General features: G+C 45.6%; 1 protein-coding gene across 1 annotated transcript; it reads right to left on the bottom strand.

Moving 5' to 3' along the window:
• Positions 1–8,296: 8,296 nt before the first annotated feature.
• Positions 8,297–17,221, bottom strand: LOC139412034 (protein unc-45 homolog B-like). Its single transcript, XM_071158819.1, has 20 exons — positions 17,139–17,221; positions 16,254–16,424; positions 16,096–16,132; positions 15,774–15,949; positions 15,454–15,543; positions 15,134–15,301; positions 14,790–14,955; positions 14,386–14,556; positions 13,988–14,159; positions 13,429–13,729; positions 13,156–13,250; positions 12,620–12,761; positions 12,342–12,482; positions 11,553–11,680; positions 11,352–11,418; positions 11,090–11,203; positions 10,824–10,939; positions 10,100–10,217; positions 9,830–9,985; positions 8,297–9,472 (listed from the first exon to the last, which is right to left on the bottom strand). The coding sequence occupies exons 2-20, from the start codon at positions 16,422–16,424 to the stop codon at positions 9,200–9,202; spliced, it is 2,802 nt and encodes a 933-aa protein (XP_071014920.1). The 5' UTR covers positions 17,139–17,221; the 3' UTR covers positions 8,297–9,199.
• Between the last annotated feature and the right edge of the window lie 8,244 nt (positions 17,222–25,465).

Here is a 25,465-nt window from a genome sequence, read left to right on the forward strand (position 1 = left end):
AGAGATTTTTCAAAAAATACACCTTTTCAATGCTAGTTAAAGATATTATAGTTATCACGTTTCACATTGGATTTATTAAGTACAAAAAAGTAAGATGTGTTTTTATTTTAATTCTGGTGCCGCTCTTCACAATGCTTGTTAGCTAGCCGTCTAGTTCTGGTTGTCACGCTCTGACCTTAGTATTCTTTGTTTTCTTTATTATTTTGGTTAGGTCAGGGTGTGACAAGGGGTGGTTTGTTGTGTTTTGTTCGGTTGTAACGGCAGATCTCTACTTCTTCTGAAGAGGAGTAAGAATCGGACCAAGATGCAGCGTGGTAAGTGTCCATAACTTTAATCAAAGAAAGCACTGAATACAGTGAAACAGTACCGTGTGGTGACAAACACTGACACGGAAACAAACACCCACAAACCAACAGTGAAACCCAGGCTACCTAAGTATGATTCTCAATCAGAGACAACTAACGACACCTGCCTCTGATTGAGAACCATACTAGGCCGAAACAGAAACCAAACATAGAAAAACGAACATAGACTGCCCACCCCAACTCACGCCCTGACCCTACTAAATAAAGACAAAACAAAGGAAATAATTGCTTCTATTACCCCCTTTTCTTCCCCAATTTCGTGGTATCCAATTGTTAGTAGCTACTATCTTGTCTCACCACTACAACTCCTGTACGGGCTCAGGAGAGACGAAGGTCGAAAGTCATGCGTCCTCCGATTTGGGTTTGGCCCGTCATTACTTTCCTGGTTTGAGATTGTGCATTCGTCCCCAGTGGCTTCTGTTCGCACCAACAATGTTACCTCCAGCTACTTCCCTCTCCACAGTGGGGCCAGGCAAGGTTGTTGTTTATCCCCTTTCCTATTTGATAGAGCTATTGAGCTTTTTGATATCGCCCTGCGGGTGGAGGAGAGGATTAAGGGAATATTAAGGGCCGACATAACTCACAGGGTGTCCTTATATGCAGACAATCTTCTTTTATACACCTCTAACCCTGTGGAGTCTATACCCGATCTCTTGGACATGCTACAAGGTTTTGGGAAATTCTCTGGTTATAAGTTAAACCTAACAAAAAGTGTGCTCCTCCCCATTAATCAGTTAGCACAAGGGATTGGGTATGACCATTTGCCTTTTAAGGTGGAGCATCAGGTCTTTACTTATTTTTGGAACTTCAAAACACTCCTGGAGCGCACTAAGCAGGATTTAATAAGGTGGTTGTCTCTTCCCATTTCATTAGCAGGTCGCAATAGCTATGTTAAGATGAATGCATTACCTAGGTATAGACCTAAGCATTTCTGGGCGTATTCCGCCCAGGGAAAGAATCGGGCCCACTCTCTCTGCCGGTCCTGGCATTGACTCCTCAGGAACCTCCCCAGCTTCTAGTTCATCCTTTCCACCTTCCCATTGGACTGAGGCCGATACCCGGGAGTGAGGCTGACCGTGATCCCCAGTTTCTCCATGAACGCCCTCCATACCCGTGAATTGAATTGGGGCCCACGGTCAGAGACGATGTCCTCCTGAAGGCTATAGTGCCGGAAGACCTGCTGGAACAGTGCCTTAGCAATCTGGAGAGCTGTGAGGAGACCAGAGAGAGGAATCAACCCGCATTATTTTGAAAATCTGTCCACAACCACCAGAATGGTGGTGAAACCTTCAGAGGAGGGGAGATCCGTAACAAAGTTAATGGACAGATGAGACCAGGGACCCTGAGGCACGGGAAGGGGAAGGAGCTTCCCTGCTAAGGCGTGCCAGGGGGACTTAGTTTGACCACACACAGAACAGGAGTTGATGTACTGAATAACATCCTGCGCCAAGGTGGGCCACCAATACTTCTCGGAGAGATATTGGATAGTATGGGTGATTTCAAGATCTCGACGACAGCTGTGTGTGCCCAGGTCAACATCCACTACCTTATCCCCGTGGGAATGTAGATGAGCTCAGTAGAACAGGTAGTGGGTGCGGGTTCCCTCTCCAGAGCCTGGTGAATGTCCACATCTACGTCCCAGACCACAGGAGATACGACATGAGATGGAAAGGGATAGCAGGTCCTCCGGCATTCGGGTGACCAGTCTGTGATTTTCATCCTCGACCATGAGATTGTGAGGTTATGGCGTTGGAGCCATGGGAGGCCGAGGATGATCTTGTGAGCTGATGCACTACTGATGAGGAAGGGAATATTCTCCTGATGAATGGACTCCAGGGTGGGGGTGAGTGATGTGGTGATGTGTGTGATGGTTCCGGATCCTAGTGGTCGATTATCAAGAGCTTGGACCGGAAATGGACAATAAAGCTTCCTGCGGCACCGGAGTCCACTTGCTGTAGAAACAGTACCTGAGGGACAGTCAGCTATTGACACGAAAAACGGACTGGCAGAAAATGATGAAGATGGAATACTCACACCTGCCCCAGGGGATGGAGAATCACGTGACAGTCCCTCTGCTCTCGTGAAACCCGAGTTGGGACGTACCAGACACTGCTGAAGCTGGTGTCCTCCTTGACCACAATAGGGACAGAGACCAAGCTGTTTCCGTCTATGTCGTTCAGCCGCAGGGAGGCATGTGACCTCTACCTCCACGGGCTCAAGCTCTGATACGGAGTGGTCAATGAGGGAGGGAGAGAAGTGATGAGGGTACTGACATTATTCCCAAAGTAGGTTTTCCAAACAGATGGCAATCGCAATGAGTGCGTCCAAGGAGAGGTTGTCATCTCGCCATGCCAGTTCCATTTGGACCTCCTCGCGCAGTCCTCTTCTGAATAGCATACGGAGCGTCGGCTCATTCCAGCCGCTGGATACTGCTACAGTCCTGAAGGTGAGTGCATACTCGGCAGCAGTCTGGTCATCCTGCCTTAGTTGGAATAAGTGTTCACACCCTCTCTGCCCTCCGGTGGATGATCAAAGATACCTCTGAACAGAGCCATGAACCCCTCATACGAACCCCCAGCTCCTCCTCTCCTCTCTCCCAGACGGCTGTAGCCCAATTCAACGCCCGTCCAGTCAGCAGAGAAATAACAATGGCAACCTTGGACCTCTGTGGTGGGAGCTCCCATCTGGTGCGCAAAATAGAGGGATAATTGGAGTAGGAAGCCCCGGCACTTAGATGGGGTTCCGTCATATTTATCCAGGAGGGACAGACAGGCATCACTGACCTGGGTGGACTACTGAGTGGACTGGTGCTACCTCACTAGGTTGACTGGTGGCACAGCCCTCCTCTAGATGAAGGCAACGCCGCTTGGGCATGTTCGAGACGTTGAAGAAGGCGAAGAACCTCTTCCACAACCTTCCCCAGTTGCGTGAGTAGGTATCCCTGTTCGTCAACCGTCTGGGAAATGTCCTGATTATCTGCCCCTTCCATTTGTTGAGGATGTATTCTGTAACGTATACGCTGGGAGTCGGGAAGCAATTGCAGGTAGTGAGTTTAATATTAAACAGAACAATAGAACCACGAGTAGCGTATAGACATGAAACACATAGTAAATACTGCCTGGGGAATGGAACTAAGGAAGTGACAGATATAGGGGAGGTATTCAGTGAAGTCATAGAGTCCAGGTGGGTCTCATGATGAGACACAGGTGTGCTACTGTATAATGATGTAATATGCCAGGTAGATATGTATACTGTAGGTTATAAAGTAATACTAAGTTTATGTTGTGTAGTAAGCTGTTAGTAGCCCATATGTCTCACCCTAATAATTTGGTCCCTTTCCCCCTCTTAACATAGCCTACAGTTCTGGCTTGGTGTACAGGGAGAATACTGTAAGAATGGCCCATGTTCTGAATTCTGTCGCTGTACATTTCAAAAGTGCTGAACAAATCATTTTATTGACTACGTCCGTCCTAGCTCGCTCATTAATGTCGTAATCGAAATTACGGATTTCTTCTAATCTGCTCGTCATTCCCTTATGCTGTAGTTTGTACCTCTCAATTGTCAGTAGAAACCACATTTGTTTAAGCAAGTTGTCACTATCGTCATAATGATGAGACCAAGGCGCAGCGGGCATAGAGTTCCACATAATTTTAATACAGAGAAACTCACTAAACAAAACAATAAAGAACAACGAATGAACCGTGAAGCTATACAACTAGTGCAGACAGGCAACTAAACATAGACAAGATCCCCTTGACAAAAAACCCTAGATGACCCACCCTAGACACTATCACGCCCCAACCAACACAGAGAAAAAACAGCTTACTATGGTCAGGGCGTGACAGTACCCCCCCCCCCCCAAAGGTGCGGACTCCGACCACAAAACCTGACTCAATAGGGGAGAGTCCGGGTGGCCATCTAGGATAGATGACCCAGGGCATCGGGGGCGGCTCCGGTGCGTGGATCGTCGCCGGAGGCTCCGGACTGAGAACCTTTGCTGAAGACTCCGGACCGGGGACCGTTGCCGAAGGCTCCAGAACGGGGACCGTCGGGGACCGTCGCCGGAAGCTCCGGACCCGGAACCGTCGCCGGAAGCTCCGGACCCGGAACCGTCGCCGGATGCTCCGGACCCGGAACCGTCGCCGGATGCTCCGGACCCGGAACCGTCGCCGGATGCTCCGGACCCGGAACCGTCGCCGGAAGCTCCGGACCGGGAACCGTCGCCGGAAGCTCCGGACTGTGGAGGCGCACTGGAGGCCTGATGTGTGGGACCGGTACAGGTGGCACCAGGCTGATGACACACACCTCAGAGCGAGTGTGGGGAGGAGGCTCAGGATGTACTGGACTGGGGACACGCACTTGAGGAAGAGTGCGAGGAGCAGGAACAGGACACACCTGACTGGAAAAGTGCACTTGAGGGAGAGTGTGAGGAGTTGGCACAGGACGTACTGGGTTGTGAATGTACACTGGAGACCTGGTGTGTATAGCCGGCATCAATTGTTCCGGAACTTTAACACACGTTTCAGGACGAGTACGAGGAACTGGCACAGGTGGCATCGGACAGCTAACACGCTCCTCAGGGCGAATGCTGTGCATACTATGCCAAACCAAAGGCTCTCTCTCTTCACTCCTCCAATTTGATCAACAACTCCTCAAAGGTCTCTAACTCGCCCTTCCGTTCACTCTCCTCCAATTCGTCCAATAACTCCTCGACAGTCTCGGACTCACCCCTCAACTTCGCCGACTGCTTCATGTGCCTCCCCCCCAAAAATGATTGGGGTTTCTGTGGCCTACCTCTCCGACGTCGTTGCAGTCCTCTCATGTTCCTAGGCGACTCCCGCCAAGGAAGGCGATCCTGTCCTGCCAGGTTTTCCTCCCAAGTCCAGGATCCCTTCCCATCCAGGATCTCTTCCCAAGTCCAGGATACTTCCTCCTTCTGGGCACGCTGCTTGGTCCTTTGTTGGTGGGATCTTCTGTCACTATCGTCGTAATGATGAGACCAAGGTGCAGCGTGCATAGAGTTCTACATAATTTGAATAAAGAGAAACTCACTAAACAAAACAATAAAGAACAACGAATGAACCGTGAAGCTATACAACTAGTGCAGACAGGCAACTAAACATAGACAAGATCCCACAAACACAAAAGGGAAATGGCTACCTAAATATGATCCCCAATCAGAGACAACGATAAACAGCTGTCTCTGATTGGGAACCATATCAGGCCAAAATAGACATGCAAAAAACCCTAGATGACCCACCCTAGACACTATCACGCCCCAACCAACACAGAGAAAAAACAGCTTACTATGGTCAGGGCGTGACACAAGTCAGCCATAGCTCCCGAGTGGCACAGCGGTCTAAGGCTCTGCATCTCAGTGCTAGAGGGGTCACTACAGATACCTTGGTTCAAATCCAGGCTATATCACAGTCGGCTGTGATTGGGAGTCCCACAGGGCGGGGCACAATTGGTCCAGTGTCATCTGGGTTTGGCTGGTGTAGGCTGTCATTGTAAATAATAATGTTTTCTTAACTGACTTGCCTAGTTAAATAAAAGTTCAATATAATGAAAAAAATACCAAATATGTTTTTTAAAAGGCAGTAGATGAGGCTGAATTAACTGCTTCGCTGCCAGATAAGTATCTGCTGATAGCCAGGTGTAGCGGTGGTAAGAATTCACTCCATGGTGCTGAAAATAAAGCTTTTCTGTTGGGACAGTTTTATGTAGGCCCTAATAGTTTGTGGGCACCATTTGTCACAATTATAGTGCAGTTAATGTATTGTTCAGTGTTGTGTTGTGTAGTGGCTTTGCTGGCATGCATCTACTTTAAAATGGAGTTAGGCTCAATGGTGCTGCCAATGCTGTCACAAACGCTATAATGGAACAGATACAAAGATGAGTCCTCTATCTCGCTGGCCTGTTGTTTTCAATCGTATCTACACTCTCATTGGCTAGAATGGTCCCACCTGATCTCACTTCCTCCCGCCTGCCTGCCATCTTTGAGGACATGTATTTCCTTTGTTAGAACGGTCACGTGTATATCTTGTCAATATAATAGACAATCTTTGGCGCTACATCACAAGGTTATGCGCTCCTCCCCCTCACAGCAGCGCTAGATAGAACTTTGTGGAATAATACAGACCTACAATTTTTTTTTTACGTGTCACAGCAAACATTACTTTATTTGGAAGGCCTGGTGTGAGATATAGCATATACACAGAGTGTACAAAACATTAAGATATTGAGTTGCACTCCCTTTTGCCCTCAGAGCAGCCTCAATTCGTCAGGGGATAGACTCTAAAGGGTGTCGAAAGCATTCCACAGGGATGTTGACTAATGTTTCCCACAGTTGTGTCAAGTTGGCTGGATGCTTTTAAGGTGGTGGACCATTCTTGATACACATGGGAAACTGTTGAGCGCGAAAAACCTAACAGCATTGCAGTTCTTGACTCAAACCGGTGCGCCTGGCACCTACTACCATACCCAGTTCAAAGGCACTTAAATATTTTGTCTTGCCCATTCACCCTCTGGATGGCACACATACACAATCCATGTCTCAAGGCTTAAAGATCATTCTTTAACCTATCTCCTCCACTTCATCTAAACTGATTTAAGTGGATTTAACAAGTTACATCAATAAGGGACCATAGCTTTCACCTGGTCAGTCTGTGTTCCTAATGTTTTGTACACTCAGTGTACATTCTACGTGATCAATTTGGGGTTTACAATTGAACCTTTTGTGAGATCTCTGCCAAGAAAGGAGGAAAGAATCAGCCTGTGGGCTTACTGCACATGCAAAAATACACACATACACATCAACATCTGTGTGAGGCTATTTGCCTTCTTTTTCTGGAAGTCATGAAGATGGAAGTCTTATTTTTGTGGGGGTAGGGGCCACCTGGAGGTCAATTCTGACATAAGCTGTATACCAAGATGGTGGATAATTGAAAATATTACACTCAGGCTTTTTACCATTGAAAGAAATGGTCAGTTCCGGTCTACTTAACTGGGTGTCTCCCATAGACACCAATGCAATAGCAGTTGTGTCTGGTCTATTTAGTTAATTGACTTTCATTCAACCATAAAAAAAAAATTGATGGGGGTGTCTCACATCCTCTTCCATCTCTGTTGTTAAAAACCAAGTGAGCACAGTGGATGGAAATAAAAATGCCACTCCCACTTCATGGTCATTGGATGCCGACAGCCCCGCCCATTTCTTCCGTTTGCCTTTAGCCAGACAACTTTGAGCTTTCATGGGCTACAAATGTTTTCATCTTCTTCCTGCTGCAAAAGTCCAAACCTCAAAAGAATATATATTTAGCCCATGTGACTGTTTTAACTGCTTATCAAAAACAGTCATGACCAATGTCCACTGTTGAAAATCATACTAGGCTGTACTGACAAACAGTAGAATAAAATTGTCCACTAAAATCAAGATAGACAATAGTCAAAATTCTCATCTTTATCCTTAAGTGTAAAATACAAATAACATTAAACAAAGACCTCTTATCCACACAAATAAACTCTATTTAACTTACAAAAAAATCTATATAAAGTGTAGCCGGTTCAGAAGGGAAACATGAGTGTGGTGGCTTCAGCTGACCGCATCAGCGGATATTGCACCAGTTGGATTCCCATTAATTACATGCGGTCTATTGAAGTCCACTAGTTCTGCACATGCTTCCCCAATGCTGGATGTCACACGCTCTCATGCGCTGATGTCTCTTGCTGCTGTAACTAGCTGTTACTCGCTATGCTTGCTGTTTCTGATATCCCACCACCAGCCCAGCCTCCACCTGTGGGTTCTGTTTCTGATATCCCACCACCAGCCCAGCCTCCACCTGTGGGTTCTGTTTCTGATATCCCACCACCAGCCCAGCCTCCACCTGTGGGTTCTGTTTCTGATATCCCACCACCAGCCCAGCCTCCACCTGTGGGTTCTGTTTCTGATATCCCACCACCAGCCCAGCCTCCACCTGTGGGTTCTGTTTCTGATATCCCACCACCAGCCCAGCCTCCACCTGTGGGTTCTGTTTCTGATATCCCACCACCAGCCCAGCCTCCACCTGTGGGTTCTGTTTCTGATATCCCACCACCAGCCCAGCCTCCACCTGTGGGTTCTGTTTCTGATATCCCACCACCAGCCCAGCCTCCACCTGTGGGTTCTGTTTCTTCCATCGGGGGGGATTTGATATAGCGTATCGTGCTCACTGCCTATAGTTTTATTATAACATTCATATGACGCTTGGCTCTGGCAGTGAGCTACCCTGCAGGACAGAGCTCTAATGCCAAGACAGGCATTGTTATCTTTTCTAATAAATGGTTAAACGTTCACGTGGTGTTTTCCTTCTGAAAATTCTAAATAAAATATCTCAAGAGATTCATTTGTACTGTCTCTGATTTCATGATAGGTGGCTGTTCAGGTGCACCATCAGTCCCATCTCCTGGCCTCCCTGTCCATTGGCCCACACTCAACACAGAGTTTCTCAATCTTCAGTCTCTGGACCTCAATCTGTGGGGTGTATCTGATCAGCAAGTTAGGCAGACTGTAATTAGCTCACACGTTGCAGTTTTCATTAAAAGGCACAAACTGTAAGTCCAATGTACTGTAACAAGTGTTGGCCTGACACTTTGGGAGGACTGTGGGCAGTGAGGGGTATGGGCGTTTGCAAGTGTACCCACCAAATATACACACTCATTGGACTAAAATGGAACTGTCATACATGTTCTTATTTCTGTGTGATTTGTTTCTGGTTGATTGGGTTGCGCCTTTAAGGGAGTAGGTCCATTGCAAGCCAGTCCGTAGTACTATAAAAAGCTTAAGAAACACTGCTTTAAGAAGGAGTTGTGAATGGCTTGATGAGGCCGAGGTCCATGGCCTTGACCAGGCAGGTGCGTGCCACATCGATCACAAGCTGCCTCTTGGGGTTGTCCATTGCTTTGCCAATCACTGTCAGGATCTCCAGGATCTCGCTCTCGATCAGCTTCTTGGCCAGCTCGTTGTCGTCCGAGTTCAGTATGTTGTACACAATCACCAGGCCTCTGTGCTGGATCTGGGGCTGGTCATGGAGAATGAGCCTCTGAAGGATCTCCATCCACTGCAAAGTCTGCGGAGTGAACCGAGAAAACACTGGTCAGTCAAAGTGATGAAGTGGATGAGGCCTCACCATACATTTTGAATAAGTATAACTATAATCAGTGTTGTGATGATACAAATGCATTAAGTAATATATAACTATATTCAGTGTTGTGATTATACATATTGATTACGTAACACATAACTAGTCATTGTTGTCATGATACATACCGACTGTCACAACTATAAATCGATGTTGCGATGATACAGCGTTGTGATTGATTGGGACAATTCGGCAGTTCAAATCAGTTAATATCTTTGCACAGGAACTGCCTTTGGGTCACCCCAAGGCGAGTGTACTAGTGTGAATGCAACCAGACAGACATACCACCAGGGTCATCTTGGTGCACAGTTTCTTCTGGGCGGCAGTGAGCATGGCCAGTGCTCCGGCTGCAGCTCTCTGGAGCTTTTCATCGTCCTCAGCACACATCAGCACCAGCAGCTTCAGCCTATCATTCCCATCCTCCAGGTACCGATCCTGCACCTGAACACACAATGGTGACGTTAGTTACACTGGGTGACACGTTTGTTCCCTGCACACACACAACACACCGTATGTGATGACACTGTTCCCTAAGATTGAGGGGTATCCTCTCACCTCTTTGCACGTCACCAGGTTGCACATGCACTCTGTGGCTGCCTGTCTGATATGATCATGGTCTTCAAACATGTACTGCTCAATCTCAGGGAGAGCCTTCTCTTTCAGGATCTTCACTCTGGAGCCGTGGAGGATGGGAAGCAATAGTTAAGAAATCACGCAAACGTCTCATCTCCTCCACTCAAAACGCTCTGGCAGCAACCGTCTCATCTCCTCCACTCAAAACGCTCTGGCAGCAACCGTCTCATCTCCTCCACTCAAAACGCTCTGGCAACAACCGTCTCATCTCCTCCACTCAAAACGCTCTGGCAGCAACCGTCTCATCTCCTCCACTCAAAACGCTCTGGCAACAACCGTCTCATCTCCTCCACTCAAAACTATCTGGCAGCAACCGTCTCATCTCCTCCACTCAAAACACTCTGGCAGCAACCGTCTCATCTCCTCCACTCAAAACTCTCTGGCAGCAACCATCTCATCTCCTCCACTCAAAACGCTCTGACAGCAACAGTGAAAAAACACTAACAACTCTGGAATGTCCCCAGAGCATATCTGAGCTCACAGCTGTTTTCTGTTTAGAGTCATGTTTATTTTGACAAACTTATTGAACACTTGTCCTCTCACACATCGACTACCTTATAGTGATTGTTGAATAATCTGTAATAGTCTCAGGTGTTTAGTTGGGTTATACATACTGTGGTGTGGTTGGTAAATTAACAGGCCTCACCTCAGTTTGTCGTTGAGACCAGCCAAGTTGGTGAGACTCAGAAGTGCCTCGTAGTTCTGCACCCCGTCTCTCTCAGGGTGCAACAGGCTGACCAGAGGACGCACCACCTCATAGATCTGTCAGAGAGAGAGAGAGAGAGAGAGAGAGAGATGACAAGGCAGGGTGAGGGAGGTAGGGTAAGAGAGGGAAAGAGAGCAGGAAGCAGAATGAGAAACAGCCCACACCCTCTCCCCCATGTAACAGGAAGTGGTCAGACAGGTTCTTACCCTCTCTCCTGGGAAGGCAATCTCTGGGTTGGACACAGCAGCGATCTTGGCCAGGGCGTGGGAGGCCCTTATTTTCCCTATAGCTGATCCCTCCAGAGCCAATGGGATCAGAGCCTGGGGAACACACAAGAGATCAGAGGTTTAGACAGTCAGAAACCCTCTGGTTAGATAAGGGTAATACATCAAATGTAAGGCTGGCTATAGGAAATAGTGATGATTCTAGAACGAAGGATCTGATGAGTCTGTTGTGTCTGTCACTCACCTTGCCCCCTCCATGGGCGCAAATCGTGCCACGGTCTTTTGCATCATCTGCCAAGGCAAGGAACACCCTGCGGATGAAAGCAAACACCATTGATTTCAATCCGATTTGTTCTGCAGCATTGCTTATTGCGTGTACTGACTGTAGGTTGGCTCTGGATAAGAAGCTAAATGTTCAAGCCTAGTACAGTCCCAGGTTGCTCACCTTGCCAGCATCTCTTTGGTCTGGTCAGTCAGGAGAAGGTTGTCAGCTTTCACCATGACAGTGAGAGCTGAGATGACCCCTCCCTTTAGCATCCTCTTCACTCTCTTCTGGATGAAATCCTTCTTGTCCTAAGGGCAGAGAAGCGTGTGTATTGTCAGCACCTCCCCCAGTCAATATACCAAGGACCTCAAAATAGAAATAATAAACTTTGCTAACTGTAGAGAGCAGCATAGTCACATGTATATAGCTTTTATACTAGTTTAGTTTACAGTGACTTGGTGTCCAGTTATTTCCTGATATAAATAAGGATGACTTGTTTGGTATTTGTTTTTTTTAATTAGGATCCCCATTAGCTGTTGCGAAAGTCGCAGCTACTCTTCCTGGGGTCCACACAGAACATGAAACATGACATAATACAGAACATTAATAGACAACAACAGCTCAAGGACAGAACTACATACATTTAATAATGGCACACATAGCCTACAAATCAATACATACACACAAACTATCTTGGTCAAATAGGGGAGAGGCGTGAGGTGTTGCTTTATCTGTTTTTTGAAACCAGGTTCTCTGTTCATTTGAGCAATTTGTGATGGAAGGGAGTTTCATGCAATAATGGCTCTATATAATGTATGCTTTCTTGAATTTGTTCTGCATTTGGGGGCTATGAAAAGACAGCTGGTGGCATGTCTGGTGTGTTTGTGTGTGTGTCAGAGCTGTGCGTAAGTTGCCTCCCCCTGCCTGCTGGACAGACAGGGGGAGGCCTGTGTCTTTCTCTCATCTTACCTTGGGGTGCTGCTCTGGGACGTGCTGCTTGGAGAACTTGGCCAGCTGAACCAGCTCAGGCATGATCTCTTTCTTCTCATAGCTGTTGGTGCAGTTGACCAGGGTACAGGCCACAGCATATAGGATGGTCTTATCTTTAGACTGTATCACAGGGAAACAGGAAAGAGTGAAGTTAGGTACTCTCCTCCAGGTCCCATATTCACCCTTTAATGCCACTATGCTCCGGTCATCTTCTATGAGTTGGGTCTCTGCTCTGTCTTTAATAGTACAGTACCTACCTTGGCCAGTTCAAACATGGCTTTCATGGCAGGCTCGTCCTCAACAAAGTCATCCTTTACATCAGCGTCTTGGGTCAGGTAGGCCAGACCTTCTATAGCCCACTTCCTGGTCTTCGTGTCCATGGCAGAGTTACACAGCCACCTGACACACAGGAAGAGGGTTAACAGGGAACCGGGCTAACAGGAAATGGTCCTCCATCTTCAGATTATGACCATGGGAAGCCATTTCTAAATCACACTGAGGGAATATAATATTGTTCTCTCTGCAACTGAAACACGTCAATATATCAATACAAAAAGCACGTAATTATCCAGATAAAGAGTCATAATTGGCCAAGCAGTCTTGGTGTGTAATTAGTCAAGTATAAGGGTACAGATATGTTCACATTCTATTACTCCTGATAGTTGTAGTCCATAATACTTTTTTGTTGTCTGTGATCGACTGTGTCCATGAATACTTCAGTGATATTAAGACCACAAAGTTACGTAATGGCAGATAAGCTTTCAAAGCTACCGACTCCAAAAAACAGACTCACTTCCTGCACTGCTTGGCCAGTTTCTCAGTGGAGCCCTCAGCAAACTGCCTCATACTATAGTCATCTCCACCTGCTGAGCCCAGCTTACACAGACCCTGGGGAAAGGGACACACAGACACACACAAAACAGTGAGTTCATGAACTTGGAGGGAAAGTTACACTTAGATCAATCTGAAGAGCCACTGTAACGTTACCAAACATGAAGAACTATCAATGAACCCCTCAAAAGAGCAAATGTCTATTCTAAAGTATGGAAATCTACAGCTCACTCACCACCAGCGCACGGATCTTGATCTTCTCGTTCTTCGTCTTCTTGTAGATGTCTTTGAGCAGCGACACGCCGTTGGTGATGATGAAGGAGGCGCGGCTCATCTTCGTCGAGGAGTGGATCAGCGCTTCCACGGCGACCATCTGGTCCACCTCACGCTCAGAGCCGCACAGCGCCACCATCATCTCCATGATGCCCTGGCGACCCACCAGCTGGTTGCCAACCTCAAATGGCCCCTGCAGCAGGCCTGACAGAGCGTTGATGGCGTGGATGTTCCTGTCCATGTCGTTGGGGTCAAACTTGCCTCTGTGGAGAGAGTCAGGGTCAGGGGGAGTAGTGTTAAGGGTAGATGAGGGAGGTGGGGAGAGGTCAGGAATAAATGTTAGTCAGCTGATTTAGTACTCGTCACCATCATCAACTATAGTGCCGTTAGATACTTCCCTCGTTGTAACATTACTCATGATGTACGCGTGCATCACAGATACCTATCAATCTCTGTATGATGTTACTCTGATTAGATATGCTACTCGTATGTTACTGTTATGTTACTAATATGTAACTCACTTGATGTACTCGTCACAGACTTCCCTGTAGTGGTCTCTCTCGGGGTCGCAGCGCAGGTCGTCCCAGAGCTTGTCAAGCAACACGCTGGCGATGAGCTGAGTGTTCTCCGTCATGGGCAGCTGGTCTGGGAGGTCAGGTATCTGGCCACACACCTTCAGGATTTTCTTCAGACCTGGCGGGGGGTTCACAAAGCCAGATGAATGACAACTTCCCTAAATTAAGTTGAACAACAGTGAGGAAGGACATTTTACTTTGTGAAGAAACAGTCTTGAGAATGTTCATCTCGTCTTTGGTGTCATAAACAATCAGTGTCCCTGTGTAAGAATTTCCACGACAAACATTTGTCAAAGGTCTACTTAGTGTCACAGATCATGATCAAAGCTAACCGACTCGCTCACCATGGTCGATGGTGAAGAGGCTCTTGGAGTGGTCATGGTCTTTCTTGTCCTTGCGAGGCACGTTCCTGCACAGCAGGTTCAGGGCCTGGTCTCTACCGTGTCCTGAAACCTTCTTACTGGCAACCATCTCCAGCAGGGCCATCAGGATGCTCTTCAAGTCTTTGCTTGCATCTGCAGGGGAACAGAATAAGTGTCAGACCACTTTTATGAAGCGTTTAGAAAACACAAACAAGTAACTATATAACAAGTAAATAAATATAAAACAGAACAATGTGTTTATATATCTAATAGATGCTATTCGGGGGCAATTCACATTGGATAAAAAACCCTACATACATGTATATAAATGTAGGGCTTTTGACTGGAACAGGATAGGAATGCAGAAACGTAAGTGGATGTCTCACCCAAAACCAGGGCTTCCTCCTTCCCATAAATCCTCCGGTCTCCTCCGGTAAGGGAGTCGTTGATGCACTGGAACAGGTCGGAAGTTGCCAAGGCGATGTCCTCATTGTCGACAGCCATGATGCTGCACAGCTTGTCAATGCCCACCAGGTGGATAATGGCCATGGTCTGTTTAGAGACAAACATACAGGTCAACTGAGTGTACACAAGGGGGACTAGGGCTAGACATTACAATAGAAACTTTGAAAAGGATCCATATCTGTCACAAAGGACCAGGAATTGGGAGGATTGTCTCCCCTTCTTACAGAATCCCTTATGCACTGCCCTGTCTTCACCTGCCCCTCACCCGTGCTTTGTGTCCAGTGCACATTCCCGCAAAGGTACGGATAGCGGCCAGGACCATCTCTACTTTTCCGGTCTCAAGCATATCCAGCAGCAGAGGCACTCCGTTGTTCTGGAAGATTCTCTCTGCGCCAGCATCTTCTCTGGCCAGAACCACCAGGTTGTTAGCAGCCTACATGGGAAGTAAATACTATTCATACTGGCATGAAAGTTACACACATTGCATTTGATATCAGACTATAAAAATATTAAAGACCACAGCATCATGTTTATCACAGTAAGTGGAATCAATGGAACTGATCTCTACTTCGGTGTCATTCAAACCTTTTCCTTCTTGTCCTTGTCCATCTCCTCATCAAGCAGAATGTCAAACATGTTCTGGACTCGTGAGTCTGTGGAGAAGGTTGTCTTCAGCTGTAGACAGAGAGAGAGAGAGAGCATGAGAGAGAGCATGAGAGAGAGAGCATAAGAGAGAGAGAGAGAGCATAAGAGAGAGAGAGCATAAGAGGGAAAGAGAGATGCAGATAAGTACCGTAAAATGTGTTTTTATGTCTTGTTCATAAGTCAAACAAATATTATAATCACATAGTTATCAGTAAGTAAACCAATGGCTTGTGTCTAAATGGTCCCAGTTGGTAGCACACCTTGGCTTGGATCTCCGCCCCCAGCCTCCTGAGGGTCTCCAGGAAGGTCTTGTTTTTGGGCTCGATGGTGGAACACCTCTGGACGTCTTTGAAGGCCATGTCCAGCTTGTCCAGCTTCTCCAGAGCCTGGCACCGCCGGAACAGGGCTTTGACGTCTGCTGCATCCACGTCAATGGCTGATGGAGAGCAGAGAATAATACAAGTGTCTGGGTTGAAGTGAAAATACCACTGTGGTATGAGCATAATCCATGATTTGTCAGTTTATGTTATGGTGAGCATGGCAAAATGTTTATTTCTAAACATTTACTAGACTGTACCGTACCTTTGGAGGCATCAGAGGCTGCATTGGTGTAGCTTTCCTGAGAAAGAAAAAGAGTTCAAAAACATCAGAGGATCAGGAAATCACAACCAGGGATTAATAATTATAAAACGATGCAGTTTTTGCTTGTTGAAGGCCTGTGGTTGAGGTTAGGTGTTTACCTTTTTCAGGAAGCAGGCTGATCTGTTCCTGTAGATGACAGCGAGCACCTTTTTGTCTTTGCACAACTTGGTGGCTTTTGTGTAGCACTCAATGGCCTTGTCCACCTCACCGGCTTGGAAATGCTTGTTTCCCTCATCTTTTAACTGGATTGGATCTGCCATCTCTCCCATCTGGTGAGGAAATGAGAAGTTATAGTTCAACGGTTCAGGTTACAGTATGACTTGAACATTAAAGCCAATGAATGACTGGTACTCAAAGAGTAAACAGCACATATTTCTGGAACATTACATTACTCTTCTAACACTATAAATTGAACATGTATCTCTATACTTAATAGAGAAACAATACATTTAAAACACATTGCAGACAATTCTGAATCTGGAACAACGCTGTAAAAAAATATACCCACCTGTTCCTGGTAGATTGTAACTTTTACAACCAGCTAAAACACCTTGACAAGGTTCCCATTCATTTTGATCTCGGAAAAATACATTTAATCACAGTTCAAAATTCTAAATCAGCATGAGTGATTACACCTCACTGTCCCAAAAATGACAAACAAATATAATATTGTAAGAAAAAATAATACTCTTCTTACCGTTCTCACTACAATGTCTCCTTACCTGAGACCCCTTTCGCAAATGGCCCAGCACGTTCTCTAACTTTAAATGGCCACCCCTCATGCCTTACTTGGGCATCGTTTTGCACCACAGTGGGGGCCTTACCACTAATACAATCATTCTAATGGACAGCCACTCCACCGCTCCTGATAGACAATCACCATGTCCCCTGTCCCCTGTCCTAGAGCCCCTGGCAGGCAAGCATGTCACTCAAGACTGTGTACACTCAATACATGTCTCTCAATAGCGCCATATAATTTATACCTTTCAGGATTGTGTGTTCTTCTCTTCTCCTTTAATTTTCACTTGAGTGTCAAGTGTTGAGCTTCACTCCCTGATTGTTTTGCTTTCAATTTTTTTGGTATTAGTGCAACCCCACCCCTCCTTTATACTCATCTCATGAGGTGGGCCAAAACCGGGGTGGGACCATTTAAAAAAATGGATGGGGGTCTACTCTACACAGAAGAGACACTTCCTGAGAGAACTGTACACTGAATTCTCACATTTAGCATTGGATCGGGTTTGTTAAAATGTCTAATTTATTTTATGACAACATACCAATGCTGAGTCATTAAAATAATTGCATAGTAGTTTATATTTTTGTTCTCTATTTGTACGTTATGACATGGGTAACCCCTTGAAAAATGGTCTGGCCCTGATATGGTCTATTTAAAGAATAGGTTCGATGACAGCTGAGAACTCACCAGAAAATGCTTGTGCAGTTCTAGTGAGGCGGGGGTAGGTGTAGTGGGGGGTCTGGCAGCTCACTGGAAGCTGTAGGAACACACAGAATGACCTGGCAGCTTCTAGAACAGGCCTGGGCTAAGGCCGGCCCGGGGTCCGTATGCGGCCTGCAACCTGTTTCAATACTGCCCGCGAAATCATGCTCAAATCACATAAAGAATTTGCAATAGTCAAGTTTTGAAAAACGTATTTGTTATTCAAATTAAAAGCCAAATGAATACTCGGCTTTCTGTAATGATTTAACTCCCACCGCGTGTGAAACATTTATTTTGAAGGCACGTATAAATAACAACTACACGAGAACATACAGTGACTGACAAGCTGACACACACGTCAGTTACAAATCGTAGCTAGCTAGAAATTGCGCAAAAATAAGTTAAAGATTTCAAAGAAAAGGAAAGTAGACAATGAATGTAGGGTGTTCCAGCGAGAGTGGACATCTAAATATGTCTTTATTGAGGTATCAGGGAAAGCTGTGTGCTTAGTGTGCAAAGAGAGCATCGCTGTCTTGAAAGACTAACGTTACACTTCTAGGCGAAGCATGCAGGGAAATATAGGAGTATGTCTTCTGAGCAGATGGCAAGTGCATCGAAAGTGTTGCTTTCTCAGCAAGGACTTTTCACAAAAATGCATTCAGCAAACGACGGAATTGCGAGAGCTAGCTATGTACTGTCCCACAATATTGCTAAACATAGCAAGCCATTCACTGAGGGCGAATCCATTAAATTATGTTTAATTGACTGCAGCAATACTTTGCCCCGACAACAAAGAGCGGGTTGAAAATGTTTCACTGTCAAGACGAACAGTGACACGGCGTGTTGAGGACATCGCAGAGAATATGGAACAACAGTTGAAAGACAAGGTAGAGAATTTCACCTATTTCTCCTTGGCCCTGGATGAAGGCAGTGATGCACGTGACACGGTGTAGTCGATATTCTTACGAGGCATAACCCCAGACTTTGAAATTACAGTTGAGTTTGCTTCAGTGCAGTCAATGAAGAACACAACCACAAGGTATTTTGAAAAGGATACAATATCAAGTAGTTGAGCTAAACCAAGATCAGGAAATGATTTTCCTGCATTGCATTATTCATCAGGAGGTGCTCTGTAAATGGTTTCTGAAAATGAGCCATATTGTTGATACAGTCACTAAAGTGGTAAACTTCATAAGAGCAAAATCTTTAAACCACAGGCAGTTTGTCTCACTGTTGGAAGAGAGAGTCGGGTGATGCAGACCTCCCCTGCCACACAAACGTGAGATGGCTGAGTTTGGAGAAAGTGCTTAAAATGGTGTGGGACCTGAAGCCAGGAGATTTCTGAGTTTTTGCAAATGAAAGGAAAATGTGGATTTCCCTCAACTGCAAGATAAAGAATGGTGAACATCATGGCCCTCATGAATGAACTGAATTCCAAACTACAAGGGAAGGGCCTTTTTGCACATCAGATGTACATCCTTGTCAAAGCCTTAAAAGGTAAAATTACATCTCCTGACCCGCCAAGTAGAAAGCCAACAATATCACCCACCTTCCGACACTACTAGTCTGTTCCCTATCAGATGACCAGCGGGAGAAGTATTAATCGCTGCTGCGTGCTTTGAACGGTGAGTTCTCATCATTTTGAGGATTTCAAAGTGTTGGAAAATGACATGCTGTTGGTTTCCTCTCCTTTCACCTCCAATGTGGATAACGCGCCCAGTGACCTGCAATTTGAGTTTATCGATCTTCAGTCTGATGCAATGATTGGAGAACTATTCATAAAAATGTCACTGACGAGGTTCTATTTATCTCTCGATGAACAAAACTTTCCAAAGATTAGGAGTCATGCTCAGAATATGTTTGTGCTGTTTGGGTCCACCTATGTATGTGAACAGACATTTTCAGTGATGAAATATAACAAGTCAAGGCACAGATCTCTTACTAACTCTCATCTCTCAGCAATCCCGCGCATAGCTACGTCAGAAACTATATCTGACTTCCCTGCTCTAGTCAATGCCCATCAGAGACTTCACTCCTCACACTGATTGAGTAGTTTAAATGTAATGTTAAGCTCTCTCTTTCTTGTGTTTTGTGCATACCCGGCAACAAGAGCTCTGTCCGTGGTTCTGAATGCACAGTTTACTTTTCCCTCCGTGTCGTGCATTGTATGTTTAATGAAAATTAAAATGAAAATATCCACCAAAAGGAGAACATGGATGTGATTTATTTCTGTGCATGTTAAAAAAGTAAAATAAGTAGCACATCTGGATGTGATTTAGGGTAGATATATCTATCAACACAGTCATACACAATGTATAATCCAGTAATATGATTCTGGCCCGCGAGGGCAAACATATATTCTGTGGCCCTCGATGGAAAATAATTGCCCAGGCCTGTTCTAGAAAGAGAAAGCTCTCGAGTGTGAGTGTGTGTTAGGCATGTTCTACAACTTTCTGGGTCTACTCAAGGGTTACCCCATTCATGGACGCCAACTACTTTAGCGCCTATTGACGATAGTATCTTCTGACTCACGGAATTCTGTTAAGAGCCCTGATAGTTGCTCTAAACATGAACACGATTCTCTTGTGGTACTGTTGTGGAAACATAAGGTTGTGTATCTTTCACATCTACGAGAAATAATAATAATTAAAAAAAAAGGTAAATTGCCACACACCTTTATAGGGGCATATCAGTATACGTTTTGAAAAATGTTTTGTATTGAAAGCGATGATTGACGTTTCGAAACATTAACACAGCGTCAGAATTGTAGTTTACGCGGAGCCAAATTTAATGGCTGAAAACCTTACATACGGAGAAGGGTTTGAGAGCTACTTGATGGTACTCCTGGCTGATCTATTTAGAGCTGTTGTAAGAAACAAATAGAGGGAAAAATAGAGACCATGTACAGTACATTCGGAAAGTACTCAGACCCTTTGAATTTCTCCGTTACAGCCTCATCCTAAATGTTTTTTTTATTTTTTAAATCCCCTCAGCAATCTACACACAATACCCCATAATGACAAAGAAAACAGGTTTAGAATGTTTAGCAAATTAATAATACATTTTAAAAAGCAACTTCTGCAACGATTACAGCCTCGAGTCTTCTTGGGTATGACGCTAGAAGCCTGGCACACCGGTATTTAGGGCTGAGCGATATGGCCAAAATCTCATATCCCAATAACGATACATATCATGATATAGCACATTTTCTGTAAATTCAATGAATAAATAGTTTATGTAAAATGACCACATGTAAAAGCCTATTTCTTATTGCATTTTGAATTATACTCAACATGTCACGTTCTGACCTTAGTTCTTTTGTTATGTCTTTGTTTTAGTATGGTCAGGGCGTGAGTTGAGTGGGTTGTCTATGTTCCCTTTTCTATGTTTTGGGATTTCTATGTTTGGCCTGGTATGGTTCTCAACAGGGGCAGTTGTCAATCGTTGTCGCTGATTGAGAACCATACTTAGGTAGCCTGGTTTCACTTTTGAGTTGTGGGTGATTATTTTCTGTGTCAGTGTTTTGTTCCACATGGAACTGTTTCGGTTTTGTTTTTTCACGTTGTCATTTATTATTTTGTTCAGTGTTCATTATTCTTATTAAAAACCAAGATGAACACTTACCACGCTGCGCTTTGGTCCTCTCCTTCATACGACTACCGTTACAGAATCACCCACCAACCAAGGACCAAGCAGCGTGGTATCGGGAAGCAGCGAGATCTGGACTATGTGACAACTTGGGACGAAATAGAAAGGTGGTCAGTCGACCCAGGGAGAGTGCCAGAGCCCGCCTGGGATTCTCTGGAACAGTGCGAGGAGGGATACCGGCGAATGGAGTTGGCACGGCGATCAAGGAAGCCCGAGAGGCAGTCTCCCGTCTGTCCTGAGCTGCCGGAGTCTCCCGTCTGTCCTGAGCTGCCGGAGTCTCCCGTCTGTCCTGAGCTGCCGGAGTCTCCCGTCTGTCCTGAGCTGCCGGAGTCTCCCGTCTGTCCTGAGCTGCCGGAGTCTCCCGTCTGTCAGGAGCTGCCGGAGTCTCCCGTCTGTCAGGAGCTGCCGGAGCCGTCCGTCTGTCAGGAGCTGCCGGTGTCTCCCGCCTGTCCGGTGCTGCCGGAATCTCCTGTCCATTCGGGACCCGTGGCTTGGGTCCCCAGTCCGAGGTCAGCGGCGAGGGTCGCCGCTCTAAAGGGGCCACGGAGGCGGTTAAAGAGGCGGAGAAAGAATATGGTGGGGTCCACGTCCCACGCCAGAGCCGCCACCACGGACAGACACCTAGCCATACCCTTCCCTATAGGTTCAGGTTTTGCGGCCAGAGTCCGCACCTTGGGGGGGGGGGGGGGGGGGGGGGGTACTGTCACGTTCTGACCTTAGTTATTTTGTTATGTCTTTGTTTTAGTATGGTCAGGGCGTGAGTTGGGTGGATTGTCTATGTTCCTTTTTTCTATGTTTTGTGATTTCTGTGTTTGGCCTGGTATGGTTCTCAATCAGAGGCAGCTGTCAATCGTTGTCCCTGATTGAGAACCATACTTAGGTAGCCTGGTTTCCCTTTTGAGTTGTGGGTGATTATTTTCTGTGTCAGTGTTTTGTTCAACAACGGAACTGTTTTGTTTTTTCACGTTGTCATTTATTGTTTTGTTCAGTGTTCATTATTCTTATTAAAAACCAAGATGAACACTTACCACGCTGCGCTTTGGTCCTCTCCTTCATACGACGACCGTTACACCACAAATAAAAAGGTACCTACTCACTTGATTTCTCCTTTTATTTAGAACCTTTGTGCAAATTTTCATATAAGCATGTAACAAAATATGAATGTATGAAATCTAAAAAGGTAAATAGAAAACATTTCAACTATAGTTGCAAACAAAATGTATATATTTGGGTGCTTGCCTGTTTTGCATATTATTTTGGCATTAATACATGTCACATATCAATTTGCATTTGGTACCTCCATATCACGAAACCCCTGTTTCTTGACCGTGTAAATTGGGGCCACATCTTTTCAGATGTAAGTTGTAACGGCAGCTGTTCTCTCCTTCCATCTTCGTGATTCTTTGCCATATGGTGTGCCGCGGGCAAAAGCCTCTTGCAACGTATGAGTCAGGGTTTGTTTTGAGCACTCGACTACTTTTTGGGGGCTCACCCGTAGACACTCTCTATGTACTGTTTCACTTGTTTCTTGCGTAGGTGGTAAAAGAGGTTAGTGGTGTTTGAGCCTGTTGTCGGGACCGGCCTACGGCATATTTTGCAGAGGACGGGTTTCTGGTCCGTGTCAGACTTGTCATACCCAAACCACGTCCATGCGACCGAAGTAGCCCCTCTCTTAGGTACGAGCTCCATGTCTCCGTGCTCTGTGTCACGTTCACTCTCCTCCATGTTTGTTTGTGTTGCAAATATCCTTCCACACTGCAAAGCGTCGTCCAATTGACTAAAAGTATTGGCATAGAGTGTGGTTTGCGACACAACAAAATAAATGATAAGAGCATAATGGAACGACAGACGTTTTTCTATCGTCACACGATATATATCGTCATATCAGCCCTAACTGTATTTGGAGTTTCTACCATTATGCTCTGCAGATCCTCTCTAGCTTTGTCAGGTTGGATGGGGAGCGTCCCTGCACAGCTATTTTGAGGTCTCTCCAGAGGTGTTTGATTGGGTTCAAGTCCGGGCTCTTGCTGGGCCACTCAAGGACATTCAGAGACTTGTCCCTAAGCCACTCCTGTGTTGTCTTGGCTGTGGGCTTAGGGTTGTTGTCCTGTTGGAAGGTGAACCTCCGCCACAGTCTGAGGTCCTGAGCGCTCTGGAGCAGGTTTTCATCAAGGATCTCTCTGTACTTTGCTCCATTCATCTTTCCCTCGATCCTGACCAGTCTCCCAGTCCCTGCCGCTGAAAAACATCCCCACAGCATGATGCTGCCACCATCCTGCTCCACCGTAGGGATGGCGCCAGATTTCCTCCTGAAGTGACGCTTGGCATTCAGGCCAAAGAGTTCAATCTTGGTTTCGTCAGACCAGAGAATCTTGTTTCTCATGGTTTGAGAGTCCTTTAGGTGCCTTTTGGCAAACTACAAGTGGGCTGTCATGTGCCTTTTACTGAGGAGTAGCTTTCGTGTGGTCACTCTACCATAAAGATGATTGTCCTTCTGGAAGGTTCTCCCATCTCTAGAGGAACTCTGGAGCTCTGTCAGAGTGATCATCGGGTTTTTGGTCACCTCCCTGACAATGTGGCCCTTCTCCCCCGATTGCTCAGTTTGGCTGGGCAGCCAGCTCTAGGAAGAGTCGTGATGGTTCCAAACTTCTTCCATTTAAGATTGATGGAGGCCTCTGTGTACTTGTGGACCTTCAATGCTGCAGAAATGTTTTGGACACAATCCTGTCTCGGGCCCCTCGGGCCCCTACGTACAATTCCTTCAACATCATGGCTTGATTTTTGCTCTGACACACACTGTCAACTGTGGGACCTTATATAGACAGGTGTGTGCCTTTCCAATTCAAGTCCAATCAATTTAATATACCACAAGTGGACTCCAATCAAGGATGGTCTATGGAAACAGTATACACCTGAGCTCAATTTCGAGTCTCAATTTTCATAAAATATATTTTTCTTAAAATAACATTTTTTTTCTTGCTTTGTCATTATTGTGTGTGTGTAGATTGATGAGGACAATGTAATCCATTTTAGAATAAGACTAACATAAGAAAATGTGGAAAAGGTCAAGGGGTCTGAATACTTTACGAATGCACTGTATAAACTCATCTGTCGTTTGCAGTCAAAGATGCATCCTTTTATCAAAATCAGCAGACAGAGACAACTGTCAGACAACAGGCACATGTCTCCCCTCATAATCTGGTTCTTCAAAGTTCCTTCCTATCTAGGGAGTTTTTCCTTGTCAACTGTGCCTTTGCATGTTCTCTGTGGGTTGTATAGTAAGTAGTTGGTTCTTTAGTCTTGGAGTAGCTCTCAAACTCTAAGCGGCATTCTGCCTACTTCCTTTTATAGCGCTTCACCCACGACTGGCTCATGTGGACAACAATCCCGACACTGTTTTACGTTTATAGATGTCAATCATCACTGCTTGTGATACGACTTTTGAAACATATGACCCTTTTCTTTAAATCATCGAGAAAGAATCCTTAAAATAAAAAATATACACTTGTAGTAGTTTTGCAAAGATCCATCTAAACAGCTATGAGTGCCTCCATCTGACGAAACTACACTTCCGCTACTCTTCCCGAGTTACACTGACACACAGTTGTTCGGGGCGTGCTAGATAGCTAATTATCACAGGTTGCCGACTCTTGTCTTCCATAAACAATCACTGTAACATAGCGATATGGCCGTGTGGGAACACTTACCCTATCAAGGTGTGTATCAATGTAACCTTTAAAAAAAAAAAAAAACTTTCTCGCTGATATTAAAGATAAGGTCCCTATGCTTCCAAAACAGTACCGCAAGCGATGGGTGTTAATGTTCAAATTGAGTGTTGCTGCTCTTAACAAAACTCCCCCATACATAAGACGTCGTCATCCAATTACTTATGTGTAATGGAACTAAGAGTCATGATCAAGGACTAGTCTTGGGCATGCCCGTTTATAATGAAACCTTTTCTGTTAGCCATTGAATTGTACAACTTTGTTGGCAGACATTCCAAATGCAACAGTAGTTGTCAGCCACTAGATGACGATATTCCCCATAATGAAATACACCAGCAAGGAGATCAGTGGTGAAAGTCAAACCTTCTGTAGCCTACCATCACTGCCCTGTAGATGGCTTGCTTATACAAGTTCTGCATCACAGCAGAGTAGGTTGGTGCACTGAATTCCTGGTTATGCTGAGAGGCGGAGAATGAGAGCTGTGTGTACCCAAGTCTAC

Source organism: Oncorhynchus clarkii, chromosome 6 (genome assembly GCF_045791955.1).
Source record: "Oncorhynchus clarkii lewisi isolate Uvic-CL-2024 chromosome 6, UVic_Ocla_1.0, whole genome shotgun sequence".
NCBI classification, from domain to species: Eukaryota; Metazoa; Chordata; class Actinopteri; order Salmoniformes; family Salmonidae; genus Oncorhynchus; species Oncorhynchus clarkii.

Coding starts and splice junctions, on each gene's coding strand:
- LOC139412034 (XM_071158819.1), bottom strand. CDS start 16,424: ATGGGAGAGATGGCAGATCCAATCCAGTTAAAAGATGAGGGAAACAAG. Junction 10,940..11,089: donor TTGCCTTCCCAGGAGAGAGG/GTAAGAACCTGT, acceptor TCTCTCTGACAG/ATCTATGAGGTGGTGCGTCC. Junction 10,218..10,823: donor GGTCTCAACGACAAACTGAG/GTGAGGCCTGTT, acceptor CCACGGCTCCAG/AGTGAAGATCCTGAAAGAGA.